Here is a 23,914-nt window from a genome sequence, read left to right as displayed (position 1 = left end):
CATGAAGGTCGCTATCTTAAAACAAAAAAACTTCAAATCCAGACTCCAGCGAGAAACTGCTGAATTGGAATTCATTTGCAAATTGGATACTATTAATTTAAGCTTAAATAGAGACGGGGAGTGGCTAAGTCATTATGCAAGGTAGCCTATTTCCCCTTGTTTTTTCCTACCCCTCCACCCCAGACTTTCTGGTTAAACTTGGATTTATGCTGGAAATGGCCCACCTTGATTATCATACACATTGTAAGGAGAGTGGTCACTTTGGATGAGCTATTACCAGCAGGAGAGTGAGTTTGTGTGTGTGAGGGGGTTGAGAAAACCTGGATTTGTGCTGGAAATGGCCCACCTTGATTATCATGCACATTTTAGGGAGAGTGGTCACTTTGGATGAGCTATTACCAGCAGGAGAGTGAGTTTGTGTGGGGGGGGGGGTGAGAAAACCTGGATTTGTGCTGGAAATTGCCCACCTTGATTTTCATACACATTGTAAAGAGAGTGGTCACTTTGGATGGGCTATTACCAGCAGAAGAGTGAGTTTGGGGGGGGGGGGGGCGCGGAGGGTGAGAAAACCTGGATTTGTGCTGGAAATGGCCCAACTTGATTATCATACACATTGTAAGGAGAGTGATCACTTTAGATAAGCTATTACCAGCAGGAGAGCGGGGTGGGAGGAGGTATTGTTTCATGGTCTCTCTGTATATAATGTCTTCTGCAGTTTCCACAGTATGCATCCGACGAAGTGAGCTGTAGCTCACGAAAGCTTATGCTCAAATAAATTGGTTAGTCTCTAAGGTGCCACAAGTACTCCTTTTCTCTTTGTGAATACAGACTAACACGGCTGTTACTCTGAAACCTGCTTCTCTTGGAAGGCTGTTCCAGAATTTCACTCCTCTGATGATTAGAAACCTTAGTCTAATTTTAAGCCTAAACTTGCAGATGGCCAGTTTATTTGCATTTGTTCTTGTGTCCATAGTGGTGCTTAACTTAAATAACTCCTCTCCCTCCCTGGTATTTATTCCTCTGATATATTTATAGAGAGCAATCATATCTCCCCTCAGCCTTCACTTGTTTAGGCTAAACAGGTTCTTTGAGTCTCCTCTCATAAAGTAGGTTTTCCATTCCTCGGATCATCCTAGTGTCCCTTCTCTGCACCTCTTCCAGTTTCAGTTAACCTTTCTTAAACATGGGGGACCAAAATTGCACACAGGATTCCAGATGACAGGACCTTTATTCTTTGTACGTCAAAAGAAGGGGGCAGAGGCTTGTGGGAAGCCAGAGGGTGGTCTGAAAGGGGGTGTGGTTACTGGGCAGAAGAGAACCTGAGAGTGCAAAGTGGGGATTGCCTTGGGATGGCATTGGTTCCATTCACTCATGTCCCCGTATTAGTCATTAGCTCCCATCACCCCCATTTTGTTCCCCCATTAGTCACTGCTCTCCACAACAACTGCTTCCTTTTAGCTGCCCCAGTACTCTTTGTCCCCACCTTTCCTTCAGGTAGCCTCTCACCTCCCCTTCCCTGTCCCCCGATAGCTCTTGCCACTCAATTCTCCAACTGTTTCTCTGTCCTCCCTATTTTGTACCACTAGTTCCTTGTTTCCCCTCCCGCTTACCCACTGTTGCCCCTCATCTCTCCTGCCAGTGCACTGACACTGTGCTGCTTCTTCTCTGCTGAGCTACACGTAGCACTGGGGGAAAGAGTAGCCGGGTGGGGAGGCAGAGAGGCTGCCTCGCTGTATGTTCAGCAGATGCCACAGGAGCCTCTGGTGGGAGCCATAATAGACAACAGCCCAGAACCACACAATTGCCTAGGCCCACCAGAATGCATAACATCCAGGCTGCTCTTTGGGAATATGTGAAGAGAGACTTGGTGCATTTCCTGGAGCTCGCTATCTCCCTTTGGTCCATTCCTCAGTCTCTCTTCTCTCATCATTGGTTGGGATTAGAAGGATTAGGAAAGGCTCGTCCTCCTGTCTTTTGCTTGCTCACAGCCTTCTCTGAAGCAGAGGAGGAAGAAGTATTGCTGCTGGGGTTTGTACAGTGACGTTTTATCTCTGGCAATATGCAGAGCTGCTGGGGATTTAACGGAATGGGGCCTAGCTGGTAGGGTCTCTTGTGGGAACTAGGACCATCCTTGGTGGCTGCATGGGAAGCATCTGGCCCCTGCATCTTTTTTTCTTCACTCATTCTTACAATTCAGATGATCAAATGGGCCCCATAAATGAGAGGATAAAGATGTGGGTATGACGGGATCCCTGGGGTACAACCCGGAAGTGTGGGACCCCCTTAATTCTCCAGCCTGGGCTGTCTCTCACCATGCTTTGCCAGTGACAAGCAGCAAACCCCTCCAAGCCCTGTTACCACTCAACCACCAGCATGCAGAGGCACACTTAGCTAAGTTGCATTGATGCTCTTCAAGCCACTCATGAACTATACACAGGGAAACACCAGCAAATCTCCCAAGCCCCCGCCTTGCACCTGGGAGTATACTATCTTACACTGCTCAAGTCCTTCTCTTGAACAATCCAAGCTCGTTAATTAGTTCTCCACTTCTTTAAAAGGAAAGTGGACATGCACTAGCATATGTAATCTGAACAGATTCCACAAGCACTTGGGAGAAACTCACTGGTAAGAATAAAAGGTTAAAGTAAGTTTATTAACTACAGAAAGATTATACATAATTAAAAGTAGTAGGTATAAAGGTCAGGGATAGTTACTTCAGAAAATGAATATTAAACACGCATTCTAAATCCTAAACTTTTAGACTAAGCAAGTTTTGAATCAAACATCTTTTCTCACCCCACTGGATGTTGCAAGTAGGTTACAGTTCTTAATAAACAAGCTGAACTTCCTTCTCAGTCTGGGACCAATCTCGTCAGTTCAAAGTCTTTACCTTCCCAGCATTTTTGTTGCCTTCTCCATAGGTGCGAGAGGAGAAAAGTGGTCTTGTGATGCCACTGCCCCTTATTTTATACTCTCAGTCAAGTCCCTGGTGGGCCTTGCTGAGTCACAGAGTTGAGCAGTCCCCATTGTATGGTGCTTGCACAACTATCTCTTACAGAATTGTAAATCTCTTGTTTACAATACCCCTGCTGATCAATGGTCGTCTAGGTGTGCGTCACCACCCTTTTATTCACTGGAGAGCTAGTAGTGGGTGTCTCCCAAACTCAAACAGCATATTTCAATAACAATCATAGAGCGAAATCTCATAACATAATAGCCAAATGATATACATCTTTTGACAGAACAATGAGTTTCACCAGATCATGACCTTTCATATGATACCTTGCAAGGCATGCCTTGTTTGAAATACCACAACCGTGTACCAGTGATGAATATGGGAGTTACTGGATGCTACTTTGAGGTAGAGCATGTCACGGTGGGTCTAGCCCACATGATGCAGATGAGTCGACAGTGCTGCATCATGGTTTCAGAAGCCTTTTTGACGAACAATCCCTGCATGAATTTTACAACATGTGATTCCAAATACCCAGTGCAGTAAATTCTCAAAACCTAGATTCCTTATGTTAAATAGATTTTCAATTTTCTATTTTATATTGCTCTAAGGTACACATGTCCAGCTCCCATGGATTATGGTAGGATTTGCATGCTTATATGTGAAAAGAGAATATGACCCTTATTTCATAGGCACATTAGATAGGTTTTGAACTACAATGTCTATATTGTTTATATTTTGTGGTGGGGCTAGGAAACGGCAAAATAGACTGTATAATTTCATTTTGAAAAGCAAAGCTTCCTATACTTCTGAGAGTTGCAGAGAATATGAAAAAATCACCATAGTTTACAATCTTATTACTTTTAAATGGATCGTTCTATTTAAACCCATTGCTAAGACTGTATGTTCCATGGTAAAGATCTCCAGACATTTCCTTTTTATAGATAAGTCTCAGTACATAGTTTTGAATAATTATGTAAAACAATTATTTATCAGTTATTTTGGACTTAGTGGGCCAAAATCATCCCTGTCATAACTCCTTTGAAAGCTAAATAGTATTAGCCGAGAGAAATTTGTCATGTTATATCTAAATTGACAGTAAACAACTGACAGTTCATATGTATTCACCTGGATCCTCCCTTTATATTTTTATATGGTGCCTTGCCTTTCTGGATGCTATAACTCTCTGGGAACCTACAGATGCAAGTGCATGATGGAAATTTTCAAATAAAAATGTAGTAGCTTTTTTATGATTACAAATAGAACTGTACCTAGAGTTATAACCCTAACACACACAGTGTTCTCCAACGAAGTCGCTTCCACGCTAGGAAGGTTTCAGTAGTGCTTGTGAACTGTTTGACTTTATAGTAAATGGGCAGTAGAACTTCCTCAGCGTAATCTTTCCACGTGTATACTCCTGATGCTACTATTAATGATCCTAAATAAATCTGCTTACAGTGTGTCCTACTGAGATGGGAAACAAGTTCACATTCTACATTGTATCTACAGCAATCGTCATCCACATCATTCTGCATATATGGGAAAGTGGCAGTTAATGTAGAGTAAAAAGTTTGGCACAATACTGGTTAAAAACAATAGTGGGAAGTGAAGACATGCAATCTTGATACTTAAGATAAAAATCACCTTGTTACCTAGTAAGCTTAAAGAAATTGTTTAGCAGTTCACATGCAAAACCATGACACCAGCAATGTTGCAAGTGCCAGCATATCTGTTATTCAGTGCTAGTATTCTTGCTCAAATTTTCCTACCACTTAGATACTTGAGTGTCTACTTTGTTTACATAAATCTCTTACTCCGTCTAATGTGTAAATATGAATCCCTGGCTAGTGTTTGGAGTTTCATAAAAGTGTAAGACTACTAAACTTACATAATTTAGATCTGAAGAAAGAGTTTAATTATTTGTACTTCTTGGCTGAATTACACAAAAATCCCAGATAAGTTATATGTCAGATCAGATCAACCTGTAATTTATAGTGTTGCAACTCTGTATGTGAAGAAGAGAACATGCTTATATAGCCAAAAATTGATTTTTTTGAAATTAAAACAATTACTGGCCCTGATTCTCATGGCATAAACCTGTACTATAGTAGAAGGGAAAAGTAACTATGAATAAATACATCTCTGCTAATTTATTCTGACATGAATATACACATTTTAGATTGTTCTTCAGCATTACATTTTTGTATTTTTATGGTATTGTTTTTCTTTGCAGACGGTTGGAGCAAAATTCAATCAAGGTCATCCCTCCTGGAGCTTTCTCACCATATAAAAAGCTTCGAAGAATGTGAGTGAGAAATATTTTAGAATTATATAAAAACATTTTCATAAAACAGGTCATGGTCATACAAAGAAATTCCCATCAAAGTATGAGTATTTAAGAGTGTTTGACGGCCAGAGGATTAACTAATATGGCTGTCTGATTGCTTAGATTGTATAGTGCCTTTGTCATGTTAATAACCATCACTGGTAACTCAATGTAATGATACTAAGTAATATGAATGTATATAGAGAGAAATAGTGTGTCACTATAATGAAAATAATTGCTTAACAGATTTTTTTGGAACATATTTTGAAATGATATACCATTGTCATTTCATAATTCCATTGATGCTGTAAGGTCCTGTTGCCATATCAACCTAACTCAAAGAATGCTTCATAAAATATATTTAACTCTTTTATTATTATGAAAAATAAATCTAATAATCATTTTGTACAACTATTTATTTTATATAACCATGTGATGTTTCAGTGTAGTATGGTGATGTTAGTGCTTTGATGTTTTAATTTTTCAACTTTGTCTCACGAGGCCAAAATAAATATTTAGATTTAGCCTTTTCTCCTATGACCGAAGCTAATTACATAATATTTTAATAGTTATTTTCTGTGGAATGGGTTAGAATTCATTTAATATACCCTTGTTTCTTATTTTAGTGACCTGAGTAATAACCAGATCTCCGAGACCGCTCCAGATGCTTTCCAAGGCCTGCGTTCACTCAATTCACTGTAAGTATCAATTTGATTTTCTCAAAAGAAAGGCAAAATTTCTAACACTTGTGGTTTTCAGTTTTTTAAAATGTTTGTCTTAGTGCAAAATTCTCATTTAATCTTCATTTTTCTTGCCTTTGAAAGCTGTAAGATAACGTCAGAGATGTCAGAACTATAACCTGACATCATATTGTGGCTGAACACTAAAATTTCTTAGATTCAGGTCTTGAGAAGGATCCATGTGCTACTAATGTAAAAAGGTCCCAGCTGGATCCTTTGATAACTTGGAGCAGTAAGCCAGTCAGGGTATGGAAAATGCACTTCTTCTCATGCCATATTCACTCATGTTAAATTGAAAGATATTGCCTGGAGTAAACTCATGATGATTTAAAATTTGTTCCAAGTTGAAAATTGAGGGGTTTGTCCACTATTTATCATGATGGTTAGCAGAAATTATGACAATTCACACTGATCAGTTTTGTGAATAAGCTTGCAAAATGAATACTGATAGCCTCAAGCTACTTTACTCGCCATCAGTTAGAGAACAGAACCTTTTGTTTTTTCAACTTCTGTCATTTAATCCTTAATTATAATTAAGTACTGTTTTACTGCTCCTACTTGACCTTGTTTTCACAGAATTGGCTACTTCAGAAATACTTTGAAGTGGAATGGAAGTTCATACAGTTTCTTTAAAATTACTTCCTTTATTGCAGACAGGGCTTCCCCTACTTTGGCTGTTCTAAAGGATTCTAAATATAGTGATTTTTTGTTTGTTTGTTTGTTCCTCTAAGGAGCATCCGTTTTATTTTCAACACATCCCATTCTAGCTGCTTTTTCACATTAAAAGATTGGCTCCTCTTAAAGCTGTATAGGAAGATGCTATGCAAGCTGCTTCTCAAATTACTTCAGCAGAAATTGTCTAAGTACTGGAACCAGCTGGTTTCAGAGTAACAGCCCTGTTAGTCTGTATTCGCAAAAAGAAAAGGAGTACTTGTGGCACCTTAGAGACTAACCAATTTATTGGAGCATAAGCTTTCGTGAGCTACAGCTCACTTCATTGGATGCATACTGCGGAAGTGAAGAAACAGATTGATAGAGCCAGAAGAATTCCCAGAAGTCACCCACTACAGGACAGGCCTAACAAAGCTGTTCTGTTATAAGAAAAAAAATCATAATTGTAATTAATTTTTTCTAACTAAAACCAAAAATTAGGAAATTATGGATTTTAAATACTAGATCTTTCCACATAAGCATTTACCTAATGAAGAGAGATTGCCCTCTGTGAAATAATCTCTCCTCAAATAATACTTTTGAAGATCTGACAGGACAAATGATTATAGCATTCTGTGATTTAGTTAAGAAAAATATTGCATAAGTGCTACCTACAGGAAATCTTGACTTAAGGAGCTAAATGTAACTTGCTCTGGTTTTCCATGTATCATAGAATCATAGAATATCAGGGTTGGAAGGGACCTCAGGAGGTCATCTAGTCCAACCCCCTGCTCAAAGCAGGACCGATCCCCAATTAAATCATCCCAGCCAGGGCTTTGTCAAGCCTGACCTTAAAAAATGTATGGGCTGGTCTCTTTGTAAAAGGCACTGGTCTGGGAATTGAAGACTCGGGTTCTGCTCCCCACTCTGCCATCAACATGGTGTGTGATCTTCAGCTAATAATTTTGTTTTTCTGTGCTTGACTTTCCTCATCTGTAAAATAGAATGTCATATGCACCCTCTTAGTAAAATGCAAAGAGACCTTTGAATTAAAAAGTGCTAGAAAAAGAGCTAAATCTTATTGTACTGTGTGCATATACCATAATGCACATTTTATTAGTCTGTGTTGTTTTCTTAAGGTTGCAAAGCCAAAAACTCAAAAGCTAGGAAGTACCACATATACTCATTCATAAGCCGAATTTTTTTAGTAAAAAAGGGAAGCATCAGAGAAGGGGGTCGCTTTATGAACGGGTATAGAGCGGGAGAGGTGGGACACAGCCCCTCCCCCCCAACAGAGGGGGTAAGAAGAGGCAGCACAGCCAGAAGGGAATAAGCGGGGCCAGAGTCTCTCTGCTTCTGACCACGCTGCTCTCCCCCGAGCCTCTGAGGCAGCTGCAGGTCTGGGGCTGGCAGGCTGCGGCCGCGCCCCCCATAGCAGGCTGTGGCCACGCTGCCTGGCCCGCCGGAGCATGCTGTGGCCATGCCACCTGGCCCAGCCCACTGGAACATGCTGCGGCTGCACCGCCCGGTCTGGCCCGCCGGAGCAGGCTGCAGCCGTGCTGCCCAGTCTGCCGGAGCAGATCCAGCCAGGCCAGAGACATCCTCCCCTGGCCCTCCCCAGGTAAGGTGGGAAGGGGTGGGATGGGATGGGGAGAGTGTGGGGTTCCCAGACTAGGGGTGGGGTCATGTGGGGGGTGGTCACAGGGTTACTGCCTTGACCCCCAGCTTCTCCCACCCAAAAAAAATTTTCCCACCAGTTGCTGTTCCGGCCCATCAGAGTAAGCAGCTGGCGTGCCGGGCCACTTTGTTTCCTTAGGTTTACCTCTGTGCCTGCGGACGCTCAAGGTAAACAAACCATCTCTACCCACCAGCGGCTTATCCTGATGGCCTGGGAGCCAAAGTTTGCTGACCCCTGAATTATAGGGTCGGCTTATGAATGGGTCATACATATTTTCCATTTTTATTTATCCATCTTGGAGGGGTCGGCTTATAAACAAACCGGCTTATGATCGAGTATATACAGTATTATTGCTGCATTTTTTTTTTAATTTTACAAACCTACTTTAACATGCACATCAGTTGTTGCCTCCAGGGTCTTCACAAGGTGCCATTGTTGGTCTCAGAGCTGCAGTTCGGGAACCTTTAGTATAATATATAATTTTTTTACTGGCGTTTTAACTAGTTTTCTTAGTCAAATGAACATTCTGACTTATATCATGTGTCACAGTAAAGAAGGTGATATATTTCATTAGGAGATATGGCAGATCAGTGTGTTGGGGATTAGCAAGTAAACTCTTCCACTTCTGAAAGAGTAGGATAGGGTTTTATTTTAGTGTCTGCTGTAGACTCAACAATGAGAAACAAATTCAGACAAATCTTTAGTATCAGGGTGTCTCTGTCAGTGATACTGGCTGCTACCTGGAGCTATGTGGTACATTTTAAAAAATTGCTTAGAAGAAAGTCGTCTTGTCAGTATTTATACTTTATTATCCACTGACCAGTTCATCAGTAGACTAAGTTTCCTATCAACTTGCTAAAGTAAAGTAGATACTTGGGCCCTGATCCTGCAATGGTCTTTGTAGGAGCAGATTTCTGCACCCATACAGGGGAGCTTGCCGAGGTCTTAGTTTTAAGTCCCAAATGTCTTGGTTACTGCTGTTTAGAATCATTTCAGGGAAGATGGAAGAAGTTTCTTTCTGTCTTCCAAGTCAGATCCAGAAAACCTGTATCTTAATAGTAGCCACCTTGATTGGTTTTTTTCTGTTACAGTGTCCTCTATGGAAATAAAATTACAGAACTTCCTAAAGGCCTGTTTGAAGGACTCTTCTCTTTACAATTGCTGTGAGTATTTGTTTAATGCTTATCTCATTTTGAGTTAACTGGTGGGAGAGGGGATGGTTTTTGAAATTTTGATATGTACCCAGAAAAGAAGGGATAGGAAATTATCCCTATATGCAATATCAGATGCGCAGTGAAATCATTTAGTAGATGAAACTAGAGGTGTCAAAGCTTCTAGATTCTATCCCTGGCTCTGACTTTTGTTTGTAAGGTGTTCCTTTGATCAAGTCATATACACTCTGTATCCCAGTTTACCCACCATTAAAATGGATATAAATGTTAACCTGACTTGTGAAAATTAGATAACTGTGCAAGGTGCTTTGAGATCCTTGAGCAGAAGGTGTTGTATACAGTGAGTACCAGTAGAGAGTCTACATTTGTCACAGTAGAAATATTTGATTTAACAGTGAGTATCAAGAGGAGCATCATGGTGATATGTTTTTCAACCTTTCTCAAAAGATTCAGCAGGATTGACAGTGCAGTTGTAGTACCGTCTAAAAATGGATTGTGTGCACTAAGCCATAAATCAGCAGTGATGTTCTGCAGTGGAGAATCTGGGAATCGCTGGCTTGTAGCTGTAAAGTTGGATGATCTTAGAAAATAACATCTATCCACTTGATTAGAAGCATTTCTTGCCCAGACTTTATAGAGATGTGATATGGCAAAATTTCTCCTTCACTTGTGGAAAAAAGTGGCAAACTAGGAAGTCAGTGATGTGAAAATATAAATCATAGCACCATCTGGGGTTGATGTTTCATCTTTAGATCCTGATACAGTACTCAAGAAAGCATTTACCTTTGTTTCCTTCTCAGAGGAGTTTGTTACCAAGAATTATATTTATTCACTGAAAGATCAAAGATAAATCTTTGTTTCTATTCATGCTATATTGAAAGCTCCACTATACTCTGATAAAATAAGGAAAGGAGCTACAAAATTTATTTGAAGTGCATGTCCTCCCTTGACCACACTTCTATTCAAATACAAATCCACCTTTACATTGCAGTAAAACCCAGTTTTTCAAAGCATAGAACACACTAACTTCACTATTCACCCTGATAAATGAAAAAAGGAAGAATAAGAAAGGGATTTGATTTGAAAAATCCAACAAGTTTCATGGTATACTTAAAAATTTTTGTTGTTTAAAAGAGGTAATAGATTTCTGTAAAAACATTCTTCCTTTTTATATTTGTAATATGGGAGGGACAGGGCAAAAGGGATGGAGATGGAGAAGAAAATCAAATCCAGGATAGCTCTGGACTATCTTATTCTGTGCCATCAGTTTTTTACTACAACTTCTGGAAATGTGGCAATATGCTGATTAGTAAGATATAATTAAGCATGCCACTGTACATCTCTTCCAGCTAATGAACACAGTGTTCAGTCCTTCTTTTGGGAAAAAGGCAAAGTTTTCCTTGCCCAGACTTGATTTCTCAAGCTCATTTCCTTGCTCAGATAAACACCACCTATATACATTCCATGAACATACACAACACTGCGATTTTACTAAAGAAGTTAGTGCATTTCAACTCCTATGTGTAAATGGTACAGAATAATTATAGAACACGTAAATAAGTTTTTAATTCAGTAAAAAAAAATTGTGTGCTTGTTAATTAAGGCTTGTATAATATCAAACAAAATAATCTTGTTCCAGTTACAAATGGGTACAAAGAATTATTGGTGATACCACAGTGAAGCTTGAGTGACAGTAAACTAATTCTATTTTATAATTGTCTTTCATATAACAGATTATTAAATGCCAACAAGATAAATTGTCTACGAGTAGATGCTTTCCAAGATCTACACAACCTGAACCTTCTCTCTTTGTATGATAACAAGCTTCAAACCATTGCTAAAGGCACCTTTTCACCCCTACGTGCAATTCAGACTTTGTATGTATACTTTTACTTGTGTTGTATGTAATGCAACTTTCTATTTATGTTTGTCTTCTGTAACATAAGAGCATTTCAGGAATAGTTGAGACTAATTGCAAATAATGTGTAAAAAAAAAAATTTTTTTTCCCTTCATGAAAGGCATTTGGCTCAGAACCCATTTATTTGTGACTGCCATCTGAAGTGGCTGGCGGATTATCTTCATACAAACCCTATTGAGACCAGCGGTGCCCGTTGCACCAGCCCCCGCCGTCTGGCAAACAAAAGGATTGGCCAGATCAAAAGCAAGAAATTCCGCTGCTCAGGTAATTTGCTTAGTTCAGCTGCTATTTCTCTTTTCTTGCCAAAAACAGTGGTTACAGAAGTTTTAATAAAAGCAGCTGGTTCTCTACTGAATTATTAAACATTGCAGAACCTTTTTTGTTCTTCTACTGAACAAAGGGGAAAATAATGGGCGGCTCACATTATTTGATCATGGAACATAGTGTAGTTAACACATTTGGCACTAAATCTAACTAGCACTAAATCTAACAGAGGAAATGTAATATACAGAACTTCAGAATGAAATGATACGAGTTATTCTCTACAAGGATCACCATCGTAAATCATTTAAACAAAGTTTCACAAGGCTTTGGAATACATGAAAGATCTAAATATTTCAAGCTAAATATGGAAACATGATCTATTCATGTTACACAGGGAGCTTACCTCATACTGAAATTTACTGTTTGCTTTTTCTAATCTTATTCCATTTCCTACTTACATTTTTCTAAGCCCTAACCTCTGTCATATGGCATCCAGCTGTTCCAGGTGCATTTCACATTCTACAGTTTATTCAGCCTTGAGTGCAACTACCAAAGGAAAGCTGTTTATTATCCATGTTCCGGATATAGTTATAACTATTCACATGTCATTTATCAGCTTTTGCGGTGAATACACTTTTTTTCACGTAATTATCTGCAGTTAACTGTAGTCCATACTTAATCTAGTAGAACGCATTCTCTGCTTGCTGACATTCAGGTGCATCTTCTATTTTTTCTCTTTGTTTTTATTTAGCTAAAGAACAGTATTTCATTCCAGGTAGGTTTGGCTCTGCAGTAAGACTGACTAACTGCAGACACCCTCTCCTCTCCCCACCCAAAAGCAAAATTTGTCATAGCTTTAGGAAACAGATGCATGTGTTTTAAGTATAGTCATACTCTGTAGATAGATATATTTTCTTGTGTAGATTACTAGTAGTTCTGTTTTCTGAATACGAGGGCTTTGCATGCAGCTCCTGATATCTTTTTTGTCTCACAAATCTGCACATAGCCTATGAAAATGGTACTTTTATTTACATTAGTTAGAAGTTTGCACCTGTTACTATATATTCCAACTGACATCTTTACCTACCTTGTATATCTTACCTACTGTAACACTACTGTTTTTAAAATGTAGCTATTGAGCTGCTTTTAAACACAGAAAATCTTCCTTCTGTCAAAGAGCTAGTACAACTTAAAGCCACTTTAAAAAAAAGGAACCCTTTCTTGCTTTGCTTTTATGCTCTAAACCAGCAGTTCTCTGCTGTGTATTTGCAACTATACTTGCTCACCTGTGACCCTATGATTCCTGTGTTTTATGAAATCACAACAGAATGCCAGGAAAAGAATGCTGATGTTCTTCATTAAAGGCATTTTAAAATCTCTCTCACACACTGTGAGTTAGAAATACTTTGTTAAATAGGAAACAAAATTTAAGAGTTGGGGTGAAACAGAAATGTAAACATCACTTTAAAGTACTGTATTTTTCCAAAGGAAAAATGGTATTGCCCTAGCTCTTTGAAATTTGTTTCTTTTCCCTTTGCTGTCAAGCATATGCACTGCTTTCTTTATAGAAAAATACTTATGTTCCTAACAGGTGATAAATAATCAATTGGCCAAGTACACAGGAGTATAACTACAAAAAGCTTCTCACAGTTTAATATCTAGAAAAATATTTACATTAGTTAATTGAATGCACTTGTTCTTTCAAACACTACATGTATATTGTCTTTCTGCAGTGTTTTAAATACTGATTTATTGATTGATCTTACCCTATTACCTTTTAACAGGTGTGTTTAACAGCTTTGCTTTTAGTGCCATGCAATTTTCTTTAAGCTGGAATGATCGTGTGACATTTTGTGTGTCCTTCTACTAATACGTTGGCTTGAGTTTTGCAGGGAAAAAAGAAAACTGGGCAAGGAGAGTAGTTTGCCATCACTGGCAGCAGCAGGAACTTATTATTTTAAAATAGCTTAAAGTGGGGGAGGGAGATCTGATTTCCCCAATCTATCTCGCCTCCTGAATTCCATAATGAGTAGAACACCTGTATTCCTCACACAGAGACACTTCTACTCAATATTGCCAAAATGACTTTTGTCTCTAAATTAGAAGCATTTTACTAGCAAATATCTTTAACAGGTAATCTAAACATGGCTACACATAGCTCTGATTTGTTTACCTACAAGAAATAATATACTACTAAAAAATGTAATTGCTAAAACGTGAAACACATCAGGAAGTTCTGAGAATGGTACTTTTTGAAGTGTGGCTTCAGTGTATCCTCTTCCTATTAAGTAAATAATGGACAGAGTACAATGTGTAACATTTCTTCAAACTTTGGAGATCTTGACCTAAATATTTTATGTGATTTAATTTTAACTACTATGCAAATTACAATTTTTCTTGCTCATGAGTAATTGTCAAAGTCCCATTAAAAAAAAAATTGGATACACTTTGCCTAGATAAATATCATTTAAAAAAATCAGCATTTTCTATAGCAGGTTGAATGTGGACTTTTTATAGCTGAGAGATCTGGGTCCACAGACCTTAAACTATTTTAATAGTATTCCCACAGAGTCATGTTTGGAGACTAAAGGTTATAACAGTAATAAAGCAGGAACTTGAACAAATTCTGCTTTTGTATTTGTTCATAAAAATATTTCAAGTAGTTATGTCATATACATTACTTGAAGCTAAGTAGATGCTAAAATATTACAGTATGTGAGGCCTCTTTTGTTCTATGGCACTTGTGACTGTTTCCCCAAAGTTTCTTTGATTATTTTTTTATTTTAAGTGGCTTAGCATAAATTTGTATAAAGCAGCATTACTCTATCTTATCATAATAAAAGAATTTTTAAAATGATAAATTATAACACATGAAAAATATCATCCTATAAATAGTTCATAATTAATCTCTACCCTTTAGCTTAATTGAAGTTTTGTATGCCACTTAAAATGAATTCTTCTCTCTGTCCTAAAGATGGTGCCTCATTGCAACATCCTGTAATCAGAGAAATAATATTGAGGCAAGAGAATGAGACGGCTTAGTTTCATGTTTTTATTTTAATTGGGATTACTCTGTCTTTCTTTCCTCCTTGGCTATCTTTACTTTTGCAGGAGTTCACCATTTTGGCTGTAAGTAAAGTTCAGTGTCTGAACTAAATCACAGTGTACTTCCCAACCTTGGTGCACCTTCTTCTACTAGTGTCTTTCCACCTTTGTCCAAGAAGAACCCACAGGTCCTTTGAGCTTGTATCTGTTTTCCCTGTCACCCACCCTCAGTTCCTTACTTGATGTTTTCTTCTGATATCGATAGGATGTTATTTTTGTTCTGTTGATTGTGGGAAATGGTGGAAGAAACTTGCAGTGTGGTCTATTTCTTCTACTTTTTAGTTAAGCTGTGACACTAATACTGTTACAGTGGCAGTGGACATCCTGTAATAGGAATGCCATGTCATGTAAGCAAGTATTAAACTTCAAGAGATTCTGTAGCTTTTCCCTATTCCTTCCTCTTTTTCCCTTGCTTTTGTCCTTGGCCTAGTGGATGCAGTTATGATAATTTAGCGAGATTTTCTGTTGTGCTTGATCTAACCATGTGGTTGCAAGGTATGAGTAAAACATGGTTCTGTCAAGCACCATGGAACGTCACGCAGCTTTCTACAGCATGGCAAGCTGCTGAGGCTTAAGTCAGGATTACACACTTTTAAAATTAAAGGATAAAATAGGGCTTTGAATCTTCTGTATTTGAGATTATGTGGAGGATTGGGAACTGTAAAAGAAATGAATTTAGAAGGTTAATGAAGTCCAGTCAACAACAAAAAGAATAACAAGAGAAAAAAGAAATGGCATAGAAGAATCTATTAAATCTTGACACACAAAGAAAAATAAATTCTGTAATAATCAGTGGCATTTGTGTGATTAGATGTAAACCAGGCAAGATTGGCTGACAGCACAATCAGCAGAAAGTACAGCTGTGAAAAGCATAAGTTTTCAGTGTTCTCCCATCACCACGAACTTGGTCACAAGTTTTCCAGCATATCTCAAGCCCCTGTATTTGAACCTTCTCTTGAAGCCTTAATGTCTGTTTAGTAGCACAAAGTTTATGAAACATTTCTCAAGTTATTCGCCTTTAGTCTGCATTGCAGATCTATCATTTTAAATTTTCTCATGAGAAATGAATCTCATACTCTATGGACTTAGTGTCTATATTTTGGCTTGACTCTTCCACAGGCACCGAAGATTACCGATCAAAACTAAGTGGAGACTGCTTTGCAGATCTGGCTTGTCCCGAAAAATGCCGCTGTGAAGGAACCACAGTGGATTGCTCCAATCAGAAGCTCAACAAAATTCCTGACCACGTACCCCAGTACACAGCAGAGTTGTAAGTTCAACCCGCAATAACATGCTGCTCGTCAGTGGGAGTACAGCTAACATTTTGGTTTTAAAAGTCAAAACAGCTTACAAGAAAGAGGGGGAAAGAAAGCTCAAACTACTCCCTTCCCCCTCCCCATTGTTTTGAATACTGAATGATGTTATAACCAAATTTAAAACATTTTTGTTAACACTCAACCCAAAAAGCAAAACTGAATATCTAAACTAACAAATTAATAAGGTAACTGCTGTACCATGCCATGTTTCTACTCCATGATTATCCACTGTTTATTTTATTTTTTTATTGTGTGGGGGGGGCAGGGTTTTATTTTTTATTTATATTAAAGTAGCAACTCGCTGACCCAATCAAGAAGCAGGATCACATTATCCTCGGTGATGTACAGACGTGTAACAAAGACAACAGTCCAAGATTGAGGTGTCAATAGAGGAAGTTTTAGAACAAATTGATAAACAGCAATAAGTCACGAGAACCAGATGGTATTCACCAAGAGTTCTGAAGGAACTCTGATATGAAATTGCAGAATTACCAACTAGTATGTAACCTACCACTTAAATCAGCCTCTATGCCAGATGACTGAAAGAAAGCTAATGTAACATCCCTAACGTTAGTATCAGGCAAATTAGTTGAAACTGTAGTAAAGAACAGAATTATCAGATGCATACATGAGTCAACACAGCCTTTGTAAAGGGAAATCATGACTCACTAATCTATTAGAATACTTTGAGGGTGAAAATAAGCATGTGTACAAGTGTGATCCCTTAGATATAGTGTACTTGGACTTTAAGAAAGCTTTTGACAAGGTCACACCCAAAAGGCTCTTAAGCAAAGTAAGCTTGGTCAGAAGATGAGAGGGAAGGTCCTCTCATGGATCAGTAACTAGTTATAAGATAGGAAATAAAAGGTAGGAAATGAATGGTCAGTTTTCACAATGGAAAGTGGTAAATAGCGGGGTCCCCCAAGGACCTTTACCGGGACCAGTGCTGTTCAACATGTTCATAAATGATCTGAAAAATGTGGTAAACAGTGAGATGGCAAAGTTTACAGATGATCCAAGATTACACAAATAGTTAAATCCAAAATTGATTTCAAAGAGTTACAAAGGGATCTCACTAAACTGGGTGACTGGCCAACAAAATGGCAGATGAAGTTCAATGTTGTTAAGTTCAAAGTAATGCACATTGGAAATCATAATCGCAACTACACATACAAAATGATGGAGGACAGGATATTGGGCTACATGGACAATTGGTCTGCTCCAGTCTGGCGGTTCTTATGAGTTGATGCCTTGATGTGCTAGTAGACCTGGCAGATAGGGTGGACTAAATGGTGAAGGGGCTTAAAGGCAGAGACAAGGAGCTTGTGTTTAATGCAGTGGAAGAGTGAGAGCTAGTGTAGAGACGCAAGGAGGGGAGATATAATACAGTCAGAGTGACAAGCCAGAAAGGTGGTGCTAGCAGCAGCATTTTGAATGGATTGGAGGAGGTGCAATGTAACTGATGTCAAGATGAGATTATGGTAGTTGAGGCATGAAGTGATGAAGGCCCGAACAAGGGTCCTAGCAGTCTGTACAGACCAATAAGGCTAAATCCTTGAAATGTTAAAACAAGAAGACTTGGATATAGTCTGAATATGTGAGTTAAGAGAAAGGGCTGAATTGAAGAGGATGCCCAAATTGAAGAGGATGCCCAAATTGCAGGGCTAAGTGATGTTCATGAGGATAGACAAACTGAGGAGAGGAGGAGGCTTTTGTGGGAAAAGCAAAAGTTCAGTTTTGGCCATGTTAAATTTGCGCTGCTTGATAGATGTCAATGAAGAGGTGTTTGAAAGATAAGCTTTGATGCAAGATTGGGTCAAGGGAGACTGGTTTTTAGTGGAGAAATAAATATGCAAGTTCTTGACATATAGTACGTAAAGCCATGCTTGTGTATAACAGTGCCTAGATATATGATGGAGAGAGAGAGAAGAGCCAAGGGCTAAGGACTCAGCCTTGGGAGGTGCTCACTGAAGGAGAAAGAAGGCAAAACCCCACCAAATGATACAATTCAGGTGGATCAGAAAGATAGGAGGAGAAGCAGGAGTCTTCGATTTCAAGAGGAAGAGAATGATCAGTGGTGTCAAAGTACAGAGAAGTCAAGGAGGATGAGGATAGAGCAGAGGCACTGGTCTTTGGCTAAGAAGTCATTCAAAAACTTTTTGGTGAGGTCAGTTTAAGTAGAGAGAGTGGAAACTGATTGATGGGAGACAGGGAATTGGAGGAGAGGAATACAAGTTCGTGAACATGTTGTCTACAACCACTGAGTTTGACAAAGAAGAGAAATAGGGCAGTAGCTGAAGAGGCAGGTAGTGGTGGTTGTTTCAGCAGGCAATCTTGTAATCTAATTCGCCCCTCCCCCCCCCCAAAAAAAAGATATCAAGTTAGTTTGATAGAAGCTATTTCCAGAACACTACATCCCTCCATAGAGGAGCCAGTTTTGACAATGGGCAAGAAAGTGGACACGGCAGAAAAGATCCAGGCATCTCAGCCTCCCTTGTTTTACTGGGAATCCTGTATTTGTCAACAAAGGTTGTATCATGGACCCATCAATGCTCTGTGAGGGGAGCTGCAAAGTGGGTGACATCCAGAACTGAGTGTTTTCTTAAGGTCGTGGGAGAAATCAATGCAGATTGCATTGGAGAATCTTCACTGTGTGCTAATCGTCACTGCTCTTCAGCAGAAAGGAATTAGGGAGCAACTTTTATCTCTCTCATCTTAAGGATTCTAGAATTGATGAGAAATACCACATCACTCTCCTCAAGCTCAAGGATGGATCTAGATCCATGCTGTTTGTCAATGAGTGGCCTTCTCCCGGTCACCCCTCATGGCCTCAGAGGTGGCAGCCCTATAAGCAGTCCCTCACCTCAGTTTACCCTCTTGGTTACTCAAACTTAAAAAGAGTCTTTTACAAATCTTCTAATAGGGTCTGGTGTATTAACTTAAAGTTAAAAACAGCAAACACAAAAGTCTTCCCGCCAGCCTTAAGCTGGCACAGCTCCAAACTTCCCTGCTGCCTACTCCCAGACCTTGTTGGCTGGAGCTCAGCCTTCTGGCTCTGGCTTCCAGGCCCCAGTCCTTCTCCCAGTCAGGGGTCCCTGCTTTATTAAATTAACAAACATTCAAAATAAAGTTTTCAAGTCCATGCAATTTCCCAGACCTTCCCTGCCTGTTGTCTCCCTACCCAGGTTTCAGGTTTCTCTGCTGGAGCCTACTCACTCCCAGCAGCCTCTGTACTCACTTCTGTTCTTCCTGAGAACTCCCTGAAAAAACTCTGCAACTTCCTACTGCTCTTAGAGGAGAATCAGGAGATTCATGCTCAGGTGTTCAGGGTTGGCTGGCTCCAGGCCTCTAGCCTTAAAAAGTATGGCTACATTCCAATAAAAAAAAAAAACACACACACACACTCATGGCACTGAAGCTCAGAGCCCAGGTCTGTTGACTTGGGTTCACAGGGCTCGGGTGTGTGGTAAAAATTTCAGGGTAGATGTTTGGGCTTAGGCTGGAGCCTGGGCTCTGAGATCCACCCCGCCTTGCAGGGTTTCAGAGTTGAGGTTCCAACCCAAGCATCTACATTTCAATTTTTAGCCCCATGAGCCAATTCAGCTGACCGGGGTCAGCTGCAGCCATGCTGTGGGTCTTTTATTGCAGTGTGGATGTACGCTAAGACACAATATCTGCAGTTATAGCTAATTAACAAGCAGTGTGGAACAAGCAGCAAGTCCCTATCCAAGGAGATGAGAAAGATGTTCTGTTTTGCAGAATTTCTCCTACTTGTTATCTGGGCCACTCATGTACTTGGAGGGTTGAACTGGCTCAGCACTTAGGATTTCATCAAGAAAATATTTCTCCGGATTAGTTCAGGACCAGCCACAGACCTGTTTGCAACACACATGAATAATAGCGCCAGGATAGAGGCATAATTGTGGGTAATGAATCACTGTCAAGTGAACCAAGCCTTGCTCTAATCATCATTTCCTCTTCTGCTATTTGTTCCCAAAGTCCTTTAGAAAATAAGGGCACAGGAGGTGGTCACGCAGTATCTGTTCTGCTATTGAGGTGCTCTGGAACACAATCCAACAAGCTCTATAAGGCATCCCGGAAGTAAGATACTTTGCTGATTACTTTCTGACGTGTGGGACAACTCATGAGGCCCTTGACAAATCACTGAAATCAGTATTCAAGACACTCCAGGAGAAGAACCTCACTCTAAATGGAACAAAATATCAGTTCTATAAATCCTCTTTACTGTTTTTTGCTATAACTTTTCAGCAGCTGGCATAACACCAGAAACAAACTGGATAGTCGCCATCAAAAGTTTAGCAGCACCACAGAGTGTCAGTGAAGTACACAGCTTCCTGCAAATGCTCAGCTGTTGTGCACACTTCATTTCACACTCCGCCATAGTAGCTTAAAAGAGAAGCCATAAACCTGAGAAGTCCAAACTTGAGAAGCTATACTGATGCCCTCAGTTTGTTGCTTCCTTATCTGCTTTGACCAGTGACAGTGTAATATCCTACTTTCAAGCAAAGAAACACTTGATGGTGGCATCACCAGCACACAATGACAAACACTGCCAGCATAATTGCCATTGCCAGGAGAACACTGACACCAATGGAACAATAGAGAAAGAAGCTCTCATTGTGATTTAGAGCTATGTGTATGGAATACGATGATCACAGAAAACAAACCTCTTGAACAAATATTTAACAATTCAAAATCTAAGCTGTTCACTAGAGTAGTTCTTCAATTCCAACCATATAAATTCCATGTGATCCACAACCATACAAGTTCCAACCCTTCAGGCCATGTGTCTTACTTCCTTGCAGGTCCACTGAGGACTTGACTTTATTATAGTAGTGTACATTATATCGCCACACATGCAGCACCAAAAGCAGTGATGCTGCATGAGCCTCAGCTTGCAACAAGAAAGATCCAGCACTTCATCCCATCTTCCTTGTCCTTCATACAGGAATAACCTACCAACTACCAAGAAACTCCAAAATAGAGAGAAAAATCTTAAAATCGTTCCCTAACACCAAGATCTGGCCATGGTACCTAATAACTTCCTATTTATATCTTTTGTAAAGTGCTTTGAGATCTAATGATGAAAAGCACTATGTCAGAGCTAGGCACCAGGTTGGTGATTCTAACATTGCTTCAACTAAGAGCACTGGCCTTTGATTTTGGAGGCCACCAATATCTTATCAAGATTCAACCTGCTTCTTCATGAAGAAGTCTAGTTTACAGTTATTTGACAAGCAGACTGGAAATCTGAGTTCTGGTTTCCATGTGAAGCAGCAATTCCTGCTAACAGCTACTTCAATGTCAGATTTGCTCAAAGGAGCCTGGCAGAAAAATCCCTCTTGATGTCTATGAATCCCTTCCTCTTCCCCTTTCCGTGGTGACTATTTTCTGGTTATTCTGGAATATTCAGGCTTCCAGTGGTAGAGCTTACCTCATGACATCACTACATGTCTACAAGCTTAAAGCCAAGGAGAACTACATGGCCTGTGTATCCCCAGGGTGTCTGTTTATCTTTGGGTTTACTGCAGCTGAGTCTCATCTGTATCACAAAGGATGCTATAGAAAATGCTTATTGTGTCCTAGAGAGACCCTTCCCTTTCTTCTTGGACCTGGGCCTGATCCCCCCCATTTCTCCTCACAGGCTTCTCCTGATACTTGAATGGCTGGCATTAGAGAAGGCTTGTGTTGCAATGTTAGATAGTCTGTTAACATGTAGGAAAGCAGCTCTTCCAGGAAGTGCTACATGTCCTCGGTAAACTTGTTTATTGATGTAGAAAGGATAGAATCCAAAACCCTGTTCTATCCTATCAAAGATCACTTTAAAGGTTACTCAGTGTAGTCACACTCATTGGTCAGTATGCACCAGATTTTCCATCTCATTTGCCTCATTTGAATTTGTGGGCGCTTTGCACCTCTTGAAATGCATGTCCTATGTACTTCAGGTTGGTTGGAAAATATTCTACATCTGTCCAAAACAACTGTTCGCTTTCCCAATTCAAGTTTATGTAGGATTTCAATCAATTGTTGAAAAGACTGTGCACTTCAAATTGATAGCCAGAAGACAAGCATTGAGTTTATCACTTAAAGTGGTAGCCATAACCTCAACTAGAAGGATGGGTGAACTAGCAGCTTTCTTGCCATTTTCCTTTTCTCACCTTCTTTCCCAACAAGATCACCCTGAGAAGTGTTTCCCAGTTTAGACCCATGTCAGATTTAGAGTTCCATAGTGATCCAGGCATTCATCTCTGGTTAGGTCCTAGTCCCAGATCTTTAAACAAAAGGTAATTAGACTCCATCCTTAAATGGGGTAAGGAGATTAAAACATTAGCACCCTAAAACTAAAGAGACTAGGGGGTTGGATTTTTTTCCTTTTAAAGAAGCCTAAGAAAGGAAAATGACCCTTTGTGTATTAGATGCATGGATCAATGCATACCATATTGAAATATAAAAGTTGGCCCAAGTTAACAGCCTCTCAGGGTTCAGGCCTCACTCTGCTAAAGGTGCTTTGGTTTCTGGGCCAGAGAATCACTGTTTTAAGATTTTTCAAACAACCATCTGGTGCTCATTACCTACCTTCCTGAAGCACTACAAGAGTAGCTTTTGGTGATTTCTTAGACACTGACGGTAGATGGAATGGAATGACCTGAGGTCAGTGGTCTAAGGCCGAACATGTTGACACCAGCTAGCAATCATGGGCCTACCCTAGGGCTTAAAAACACCGCTAAGTTGTAGAGCCCTTTATTCCCAGTCAAGAGACTGGAAGCATAAAAGAATAATTTCATCCTTGTAAATGATATTTCTGTGAGACTCTCCAGATGTCTATCGGACTTCACCCAATATCCTGTAATGAACACTGGACAATTTTCAGTTGTTTGTATATACTTCAAGATTTTTATTTACAAATTGCTATGGGACCATCTCTGGAATATTTGTGATGTGTTGTCCCTGAGGGAAATAAAACTTCAACAGTGGAGCAGTCTCCCCCATCTTCGTGAAGGAGAGAGATGAGCAGCCCTTTAGTCCTGGACCTTGAAAGTCTCTTGCAAAAACGAAGTTTATAGATGTGACAGATGGGGTCATGAGGCTGCTCCTGTTTGTTCCCTAATTGAATATTGCCAACAACTAGCTCTTTGCATGTTCTGCCAATTGCTTTCCCTCCCAGTAGCAAGAGGAAAGAGGATAGTAACATAGTGGTATTACCCTATCCCAGAAGCCAGATTAGGGTAGAAGGTATGCAGACATCAGATTCCCTCAATGGACTTTTATGTTAGTTTATTATGCATCTTTATCAGTAAAAAGAGAGAGGATCTAAATTAAAACATATTTTATATTTCCCTCAGATTTTGTATTTATAATATTTACATTCTGTTCTTGGTCCTGGAGCCCTGTGCATTCTTAACTCTAATTGAGATGGCAGATTTGCGTACACCGTGACTACAGAATTAGAAATGGAAGCATAGATTGAAATCTTACCTGAGTACTGCAGATATTTTAGTTAAAATATTATGAAAAAAATCATGTAATCTAGAAAATAGTCTGTCAAGCCATGTTGGTGCTGGAATAATTTTGTGACTGTATTGTTGCTGTTTTCTCCAGGAGACTGAACAACAATGAATTCACAGTGTTAGAGGCGACTGGGATCTTTAAGAAGCTTCCTCAGCTGCGTAAAATGTAAGTTTATCTTCACTGACATCTGTTCAAATGGTATAGTAGTTCACTGGTGTACTTTTCTATAAATTGTATTTGTTCACATCTGAGAGATGCAG

General features: G+C 39.6%; 1 protein-coding gene across 13 annotated transcripts in view; it reads left to right on the top strand.

Moving 5' to 3' along the window:
* The window catches only part of SLIT2 (slit guidance ligand 2), a 424,049-nt gene that overhangs the window by 306,956 nt on the left and 93,179 nt on the right, over nucleotides 1-23,914 (top strand). For 8 of the 13 annotated variants that reach the window (XM_073342402.1, XM_073342413.1, XM_073342412.1 and 5 more), the window contains exons 10-18: nucleotides 5,187-5,258; nucleotides 5,906-5,977; nucleotides 9,440-9,511; nucleotides 11,254-11,397; nucleotides 11,540-11,703; nucleotides 12,455-12,478; nucleotides 14,815-14,832; nucleotides 15,928-16,078; nucleotides 23,745-23,819. In XM_073342402.1, coding sequence (XP_073198503.1) covers nucleotides 5,187-5,258; nucleotides 5,906-5,977; nucleotides 9,440-9,511; nucleotides 11,254-11,397; nucleotides 11,540-11,703; nucleotides 12,455-12,478; nucleotides 14,815-14,832; nucleotides 15,928-16,078; nucleotides 23,745-23,819 — 792 coding nt within the window. The remainder of the gene's footprint in view (nucleotides 1-5,186; nucleotides 5,259-5,905; nucleotides 5,978-9,439; nucleotides 9,512-11,253; nucleotides 11,398-11,539; nucleotides 11,704-12,454; nucleotides 12,479-14,814; nucleotides 14,833-15,927; nucleotides 16,079-23,744; nucleotides 23,820-23,914) is intronic. The other 5 variants (XM_073342404.1, XM_073342399.1, XM_073342407.1 and 2 more) reach the window with 3 other exon arrangements.

Source organism: Lepidochelys kempii, chromosome 4 (assembly GCF_965140265.1).
Source record: "Lepidochelys kempii isolate rLepKem1 chromosome 4, rLepKem1.hap2, whole genome shotgun sequence".
Taxonomy (NCBI): Eukaryota; Metazoa; Chordata; order Testudines; family Cheloniidae; genus Lepidochelys; species Lepidochelys kempii.
This window is presented reverse-complemented; position numbering and strand designations above follow the sequence as displayed.